The 9,589-nt window shown below is 29.6% G+C and overlaps 1 protein-coding gene across 3 annotated transcripts; it reads right to left on the bottom strand.

Moving 5' to 3' along the window:
• Window positions 1-2,200: 2,200 nt before the first annotated feature.
• LOC8286533 (BTB/POZ domain-containing protein At3g19850) lies at window positions 2,201-7,962 on the bottom strand. Of its 3 annotated transcripts, XR_001534993.3 has the most exons (4): window positions 7,657-7,961; window positions 6,392-7,555; window positions 2,735-2,898; window positions 2,201-2,636 (listed from the first exon to the last, which is right to left on the bottom strand). XR_001534993.3 is itself a non-coding variant. In XM_025156767.2 (3 exons), exons 1-3 carry the CDS (start codon window positions 7,714-7,716, stop codon window positions 2,833-2,835), a joined length of 1,290 nt encoding a protein of 429 aa, XP_025012535.2. In that variant the 5' UTR covers window positions 7,717-7,962; the 3' UTR covers window positions 2,201-2,832. The 3 variants fall into 3 exon arrangements, 2 of the variants coding, with proteins under 2 accessions (XP_025012535.2, XP_002515801.2); XM_025156767.2 differs by having other exon boundaries at window positions 2,201-2,898; window positions 7,657-7,962; XM_002515755.4 differs by lacking the exons at window positions 2,201-2,636; window positions 2,735-2,898 and adding an exon at window positions 3,360-3,931 and having other exon boundaries at window positions 7,657-7,936.
• Between the last annotated feature and the right edge of the window lie 1,627 nt (window positions 7,963-9,589).

Here is a 9,589-nt window from a genome sequence, read left to right as displayed (position 1 = left end):
TTACTTGTAGCAATCTATGAACGAAAAGTATCTTAAACAAGAATACTTGGTCCTGGTTCTTGAGGTGTTTAAAACATGATCTGCCTCTAGGTGATGGAGAGGGATTCATACTGATTAGTAACATGTAGAAGGTAAGTTCCTTTTTAATTTATAGTTATTCTAAATTGTAAGTGTTATTTTATTATGACATTATATTGTTATGTTATTTCAATTGTAGGGATTGGATAGTGCAATCCAAGAGCTTTTTTCAAATATAGAACATCGAATATATGCAAGACATATCTTCTCTAATTGGTCTAAGAAATGGAGGGGGGAAGACAAAATGTTGGCTTTCTAGGCTTGTGCTAAGTCAACCTTCGACCAACAACTCAAAGCAAACATTGAAGCACTTGAGAAACTTTGGAGTGGGTATAGTTGAAGACATGCTTAAAAGGCCAATTCATGACTGGTGTAGGACCTTTTTCAGTACCTCCATTAAATATGATGTGGTTGATAATAACTTGAAGCTAGGTGTCAGTCTATAATCACAATAATTGATAATATGAAGGTCTAAATAATGAAGAGAATAGTTGAGAAAAGGAAGTTTGCAAAGACTTGTATATCAGATTTTTCTCTGAGATCATTAGAGAAATTAGAAAAGAATAAGGAACTGTCTTATAAGTGGTTCATGGAATAGAATGGAGATTAGGGTTTTTGAAGTAACCAACATTTACAACAGTATTAATAGACATAAAGTTAGCTTAGTGAATAAGAGTTATACTTGCAGGGAGTTTGACTTAATAGGGATACCTTGCCCACATGCCATATATGTTGTGTATAACATTGAGCAAGATCCCAAAGAGTATGTAGCTCATTGGTATAGAAAAGAGACTTACTTAAAGTTATATCAATACTCTTTACAACCAATGAAAGGTAAAATGATATGGGTAGAGATTGGATTGCTTAGACTAGAGCCACCAGGAGTAAGAAAAATGCCAGGCAGACCCAAGAAAGCAAGGAGAAAAGACAAAGAGGAACCAAAGAAATTTGGAATGTCAAGAAAAGGTTGTGTCATGACCTGCGGATTACATAACAGTAAAGGCCATAATAGAAAAGGTTATCCAAATATACATCAGTCCTAGAGGTAGTTATTTTAGTTTTACACAATTTATTATGCATTATTAGTGTAATTATACCTGAACTTTGTTGAGTTGTGTTATGTTCCTAGGGCACATCATCAAGAAAGCAACAACCACCTACAATACACCTAGGAGCAGCCAATTATCACATCAAGATAAAAGGAAGAAAGCTGTACAGAATCTGAAGGATGAGTATTATGCAAGTAAGAAGAAGGAACACAAAAAGAAGAATAAGCAAGAAGTAGCTCAGAAGGTAGCTTTTTTTCATTTTCTTTAACAAAGTAGCGAATATTAATACTCATAGGGTTGGCGAAGAGCAATCAAGTGCCAATCCAGACTTGGTGGACTATGAGAGCTATATCAACTCTAGTAGGGAAGCATTTCAAAAGCATCAATAAAATAGTAGGGAGGCAATACAAAAAAGAAGACAAGATAATACGATGAATGCTAGAGCTAGGAAGGATGAAGCAGGTTCACAACCATCTGCCAAGTCGTATTACAAGAACTCAAGAGTGATTGGTCAGGGCAGCTATATTAATATTGACACAGAATTTGCAGTATTAAATGTAGGCATTTCACTTGAAAATGGTCAAATTATTATTAAAACTTGTATAGCTTAGATGTTAATATTTGGTTTGCCTTTCTCAGCCTGGAACAAGCAGTACTAGAGCTCTATATCCAGGTTTAAGCACAAAAGCTCCAACACTCAAAGTAGATCAAAATAAAGGAAAATACATCAAGATTACTGAGACACAAACCAAATGATGGAAATGCTTGGTTGTGTCATTTTTTTGCTTGTTGAATGTAACATTTCTGTTTAAGTATTTTGATAATTTGTACTAAGTCAGGAGCTTTAAAGACTCTAGCAGAACTGTTTTTTGTTGTTGCTAAGTGCATTATTTTTGTATGACTCTCTTGTTGCAGTTTGTTTTGATTCAAGATGATAATGTAAACACTTTTTTTAGCTAACCTTATTTCAATGATTTACTTAATCTATTTGATATTCTTTTTATATATTTTTGTAGCTTACTGATTTTTTGTGTACAAATTTCTTAATAGTAGCAATATAAAAAGAGACCAAGTTTCATGCTATAAACCAATTTTCATTCAACAACATTAGTAATACATAACAACAAAAAGGCACATTCACTTGTCCAAAAGGCTTCATAAAGCCATAAACTGACTATCTACATACATGTATTCTCTAAAAATAATCTTGGTATAAGACATATGCAGCACCAGCACCCAAGACACCAATTATTCCAATATGGTGCATATACAAATTATTTATTAGGCAAAACACCTCTTCATTCAGCTCTCTCATTTTTTCCATCTACCTTCCAACATCTGCCTTAAAATCTTCCAACTCTCGACCAGTCCTTTCCAATTGAATGCTTATCTCATTCAAGCTGGCAGCCTCTTGTTTTGTAGCTATATTCATAGCTTTCACCTCATTCAACATCAGAAGTGGCATTCGCTTATTCACTCGTCATGATAGTGAAAATAATCACAATGACTCTATATAAATCACCATCCATGAATTAACAGATATTTCTAAAAAGAGGCCAACAACCCAAACAAACTGAATAAGAAAATAAATTTTACAAAGAACTCACATTGTGGTAAGCGCAACCCTAGAACTTTCGCCTAGGGTTCCTCTTCATCCTTGAAGTCATTAGCTTTACATGACTACCACACTTGCATATAAGATTCTTCATTTCAAGTGCTCCATATCTCTCAGCTTCATCGAATAACTCATCCACTTCTTCCATTCCAAACGCTGCATTTTACCCCAATTCCATTATTTCAGCAAACATTGTCAAGAACAAGTGTAAGCTTTGAGAGCTTTAGAATAGTAACAAAAAATCCTAATTGAAGTGAGAAGGAAAAAGCCTCCAATTAGAGCAAAAGCCTCTAATTAGGGCTTTAAAGTAATTGAATTTTAATTCTTTTTTTTTATTTTTTCATATTTCAAAATTATAATATTTTATTCATTAACTTAACGGCGTTTATAGATAAATAATTTTTTTATTTCTTTTGTTCCATAAGGATTTAAAACATAAGACGGGAAGTTCACAGGCTCAATTGAATTGAAGTTGAGTTTATGGGGCTAATTACAAAAAACCGATAAGTTCAGAGGGTCATTTATATAATTTGCCTTGAATTTATCAAATGTGAAGAATGGTAACATGATTATTTCATTTGGCTAGACTTTATTACACCTTACTTTCTTTAGAAAGATTTACAAATAATTTTTAAAAGATTTATTATGTCAAAAGACAAATTAAAATGGATTTACAATCTTACATCACTGAAATCATAATCATGATTTAAAATATATCCTCGTAAAATTTAACCATGAAAAGATATAAAGAAAAGAAAAGGTTGAAGAAAATGTATACAATGAGAGTATAAGAGGAGGCAGAGATTTAGCAGAGTCTAGGCAAAATTCTGTTGTGAGAAGGGATGACATTATTATGTTTGACCAAGAAAGACATATGATCCTTCATCTTTCTACAAGCCTTCTCCAACTCAAAAACCCTTTTCTGCATCTTCTCTATGTTGATTTTCATATCTTCAGTATGTTGTAATGATAAGCACTGTTTTATCATGTCATCATCACTCAAATTAGTGTCATTATATACAAATTCATATGGTATGCAATACTTTTGAGACTTGAGTGCTTCAATTGCAACATTTGGAGGGATTCTTGGGTTCTTGGCAAGGTCTTTGCATGCCTCAAAGCTTAGTTTCTCATAATTAAGGCATCTACATAATCTTGATCTTTCCTCAAATGAGATTGTGGGATGAGACTGCAAATTTATATCACAAAATCAATTAATCAACTTCAACTTAAATAAAAGAAGTTAAATTAATATCAACATTATTTAAAAGATTATGCCACAACTGGTGATTTAATTTAGGGTGGTTTAGTTTGTGAAAAAATACGATAAAAAAAAATGAAAATGATTAATTTTGATTTTCGTTTGCCAAGAATCACTGTTTTGAAATTAGATTCTCATTAATTACATATTTTTTTTCACTAAAATCAAAACAAATACAATAATAATTTGTTGCTTATATTATCTATATACATATATTGCTTATACAATAATAAAATAGACATTATTATTTCTTAACAATTGATAAATAGAATTCGGCTTATGTTCCACAGTGAGTCAAATAGTATATGATAATTATTCTTACATTGCTCTTTTTTTATATGCTTTGTTTTTTCTATTTTTATTTCTATTTCTACTATCATTCTTAATCTAGAATTACACAGATCCTCTAATAGTAAAACAAGAGTATTTTAAAAATGGGATTTCAGAATTTAAACCTCATCGATGGGATGAGCAAAATTTAAAAAAATTGAAAACTGAACCGAATTAATACTTTTTATGTTCGATTTGGTATTTTATAAGTTCAGTATATATAGTTAAACTTTTTAAAAATTAAAATTATATAAATTCGGCTCTATTTTATATCAAAAAAATCTGAAATAACCAAAATAAGTAATTTTTAATTATTATTTTATTTTAATCTTATTTTTAATATAATTTAATTTTTAAAATAATTTTAGATTCGATTCGATTATTATAATTTACATCCTAGTTTGATTTATATTTATATATAATTCGATTGTTTTGTTTCAGTTATTTTAATTTATTTAAGAATTTCATCTGATTAAATTTATTTTTAAAAATTAATTCAAATTATTCAATAGACCTGGTTACAAGCGTAAAGACAGAAAGCTAAACAAACTAGCAATCATATAGTCAACACATGCATGCATTTATCTATGATTACATACTGAAAAATCACCTCAAAAAAGTGTATGATCATTATCCGTTTATATTTCTAACTTTTATAATAATCTAGAAATAAAATAATATATATAATAAAAGAAGAGTAGAATGTTGGCATTATTTGAAGAAGAATTGATTCCAGTTGTCTGTTGAAGAAATGACAATTTAGTATTTTGTTGGTAGTGGAAGTTAGTCGCCTTGAATTATACGTAAATTATGGCTCCTCAAATTGCACACTTGCATTTATTAAAATTCATTTTATGCAAATTTGTCTGTATTATTATTATTAATAATTATTATTATTATTTTATTTATCCAAATCTAACAACTGCCTCATTCATCCCTCTTGCCTTGGACGGTGATACCAAATATAGATGAAAATTAAAAATAATTAAGCTGATTAAAAATCGAATGAAATTAAATAAAATTAATTCAATAGGTCGACTTAATTTTTAAATTATTTCTTTCTTTCAAAATTAAAACATCAATTTTTGTAGTTTGCTTAAAAATTAAACAGTTAATCAAATTGAGCGATTTTTTTAATTTCATATTTATAAAAAAATAATTTCTTATGGAATAGTTTATGAAGTGTTCTACAAGTACATTTAAAATATGATTTTTTTAATGTAATCTTATAAATAATTTCTAAATCTCACCATTAAACCGAAATATTGAACCTTTCTTTTTCTGTTAACTGAAAATTAGTAATTAAGCTCCTGATTTCTTTTATTAACTAAATTAATGGATTTTAGTTTTGTTCCACTTTGGGTTCAAAAGTTAAAAGATAAACTGAATTGGTCTGACTTTTTATTTCTTTGACACGGTTTGGCTAACCAATTATTATAATTTCCATTTGCAGAAAAGATGGCAAACCATGCTGAAACCTAGCCAAAATTTAGGGGAAATAATTTTTTTAAAAAAAGAAATAAATAAAAGAGAAAGAAAAAGATAGCAAACGAATATTTATGTATAGTTGGAAATTGCTTCACGGGAATGGTAATGTCCTTTTCTATTGAGGTAGCATAATAATATGGATCTTTTGGGTGCATATAAGGACCTTCTAAGAAAGCAATTTGATACATCCTTGAATAATGTCATTATATGATAAAGTGAACCAAAAATATCATTTTCTTATACTACCGTTAAATTATGCAATGAAATACCAAAAAGAATTTACAAATTTTAACCTATTAGTTCTTAAAGAATAATAATAATTTTAATTGACTAATTTTATTTTTTATCTACTTCAGACTTAGTTCATATGGTAAGAGTATACATTTAAGATCTAATTTCAAATGACAAGACATATATTTAAATATAATTCAAGTAGTAGGAGTATTTGAGGCTGAATTTAATTTTGTTTTTGTTTTATGCATTAAATGAGTTATCGGCATTCTATGGCGTCCCATGTAAAATATTTATCCATATTGGAAAAATAAAAGAGACAGGGTGTGCAATACTGACCTGAAGATACATATCAATGGCTCTGTAGACACCATCAAAGCAATCTCTAGCATTATCTGGTAAACTTTCTGCAACTCCAAGAAATTTGGACATCTTAAGGTTGTGATCAGGTGATATTTCACCCAAGTATTTATCAACCAATCTGCCAACCATTTTCATCCTCTGGTTGGACACCATTTCAGCACAAGCATCATTATTAACAAATGTTCTTATCAACCTTAACACCAACTTTACATCATAATAGACACCCTTCTCTTGTCCTGATATCAGCAAATCATCTAAAGTTGCTTTGTCAAGCATGCTGCCTATTAATCTCTCCAACTTATCCCTGCAATCTTTGCTCACTCCAAATCCTGACACTGTCCTCAGTATCACGAGCATTCCTCTGCAGGAGAATGCTGATTTTCCAGACATAATCACCCCATGAACAGCTGTATCTGCAAGGCCGCCATACACAGTGGTAGCATCATCAATTGTTCCATTACTTCTACAGGGAACTCTGATTTTCAAATAGTGGATTATGAATCTTGTGAGAATCAAGCTGGTGTTATCACTCCCATATGCCCCTAAATTCTTTATCAACTTTTCAATTGTCACCGGAGATAACAAGGCCAAGTCATCAAACCACCACTGTTTTCCTGACGATGGCTTCGCTGATGTAGGAGTACTGGTTTTGGCTGAGGAAGATAATCTGAACCCAGATGCAGTTTCTGGAGAAGAAGATGAAGAAGAAGAGGAAGCAAGAAGACTAACTGAATCTGAATGCTGAGCAATCTTTGCTAACAAGGCATAGATGAGTTTTTGAACCACGCCATATGAATCTGCATAAGTAAAGAAAGACTCACAGCTCCTGAGAGTTGCAAGTATATTATTCCATGACCAGTAAAATATTCCTTCAAGAAATGACTCTGTCTGTTTCAAGAGATTGGAAGGCGAAACCTTCTCTGTCATCCCAAGAAAGATTGCACAACAATGAAGAAGACAAACATTCATGACTGTAATTTCAATTCTACCATCATGGTAACAGAATCTTGAAACCATCTCAAAGCCATCTGGGCCTCCTGGAAAGTCACCGATTTCGATACTTAGATTCTTAATCTGGGATTTTCTTTTTTCTTGCCTGATGATCTTCTTCAACTTTCCAGAATATGCTGACACAACTTTCTGCAGAGAGAATTCAGCCATTCATTCATTAAATTAATTCTGATAAAAAAAGAAGCCAAAATGACTGGTACTAATGCTACCACTACCAGTAAATCATTTACCTGATTGAGAAAGAAGGTTTGCTGACCGTTAACATGGATTGAAAGATCACAGAGCTGCATTGCATGAGGAACAGAAAAACGTTCTCAGAATCAGACAATGAGAAGAGTCGTGAAGGATATGTTCATGTTCTTACAAATAGACAAAGGAAATATGTGCATACATATAATGCCCCACAGGAACTTCACAAGTTGTTTTTTTTTTTTTTTTTTCATTTTGTTTTTATTGTATAAAATAATGCAAAATTTTCATATCTTTTCCATTTTATGTAGGTATAACATTGAAAAATATTTTAATCGAAAAATTCACTTATTTTCACATCCTTAGCAAAGACTAGCTAAATTCAGGAACACCGTCACTCGGTGCTGATGTGGCCAAGTGCACCGATAGTTTGAAGGTAAGCATAGAAACTTGTATAGTTTAAACCTATTATATTATTATGAAAATTGTCTTTAGGTATGAATGATGTGATTCACTAAATCTATAAGAAAATTTACCAATATTAATGTACTCGACTCATATTTACTAATAAAGAAAAATATAAAGACTAAATTTATTAAATTTTTTTAATATTAATATGTAAAATTTAATTAAGAATTACAAGATATTTTATTAGAAAAAGGTACAAATGCCCTTGAATTTATTAGAAAAAGCTAATTAAATTTTTATTTTTTTAGCTTAATTAAACCCATTAACTTTTATGAAAAATTTAATTAAGATTCATTTTATTTTTTTAGCTCAATTAAACTCATTAATTTTTATAAAAGGCCCAACTAATTCATAATGCTAACAGCATCCAAAATACTGTTAAGTGTAAGGATTTCATTATTTTGAGAGCGCTAATAATAATTGTTCTGAATATTTTAAAGTCGTACATATATTATATGAGGGAGAGAAAACCATTTTTTCTTCTTTATTTTTGTACAATTAGTATTTATAAACCATAATTTACAAAGAAGAATAGTGATTCTTTTTTCTCACCTGAAATGGTAGTAACATTTTTATCTTCTTCATCAGAGGGTGAGTGCAAATTGTTGAGTTAGATTACATTCCACTGCTTTAATATGTTTTTACAATAAAACCATAAAGATGTATACTTAATGGAGGGAGACTAATCCTGAAAGGAGATTCTACAGTTGTAGGAGCTATGATGTAAATTAAATAAAGAAGAAAAAGTGGCTTTCTCTCCCTCACGTGATATAGACATGACTTTAAATATTTAGAGCGGTTATTATTCGCACTCTCAAAATAATGAGACTCTTACACTTAATGACATTTTAGATACTGTTAGCATTAGAAATTAATTAAACATTTTATAAAAGTTAATGGGTTTAATTGAGAAAAAAAACTTAATTAGACTTTTCTAATAAATTTAAAGGTATTTTTATACTTTTTTCTATTTTATTATATATTTTTCCTATATTAATTTCTTAAGGCAGTTAAACTTTTTTAAAATTTAATATATAATCCTATATATTATAAAATAACCATTTATTTATTTATTCAACTATTTGCTAAAGGAACACCGTTGTCAAATATATGAATTCTTTGGTTATTTTTAGTATATCATATTTAATTATTAAATGAATGATATATATATTTAAGTATTTTATACTTATATAATAAAAAAGATACATATTTTAAATTATAATGGGTCTTACTTGTCACAATTCAAAAAGTAGACCTGATTATTAATTTTCTATTATTAATTAAAGTGAAATTTTGTACCACCATATAACAATATAAATATTAATTATCAAACCGGTTTTCCTAAACTGTGGATTCATAAGTCTGTGAGCAAATATATAATGTACAACTTGTCATTAATGTTTCCTTTTTTCTTTTGTTGCTTTTCTGAAAAATAAAACTAATAAATAAAATAAAAATCTATTTCGATATTTAGGTAAATTGAATTTTGTTTCATGTGACAAATGA

The sequence above is a fragment of the Ricinus communis genome, chromosome 4 (genome assembly GCF_019578655.1).
Source record: "Ricinus communis isolate WT05 ecotype wild-type chromosome 4, ASM1957865v1, whole genome shotgun sequence".
NCBI lineage: Eukaryota > Viridiplantae > Streptophyta > Magnoliopsida > Malpighiales > Euphorbiaceae > Ricinus > Ricinus communis.
Note: the sequence above shows the minus strand (reverse complement) of the source record. Positions and strands in the feature narration are given on the sequence as shown.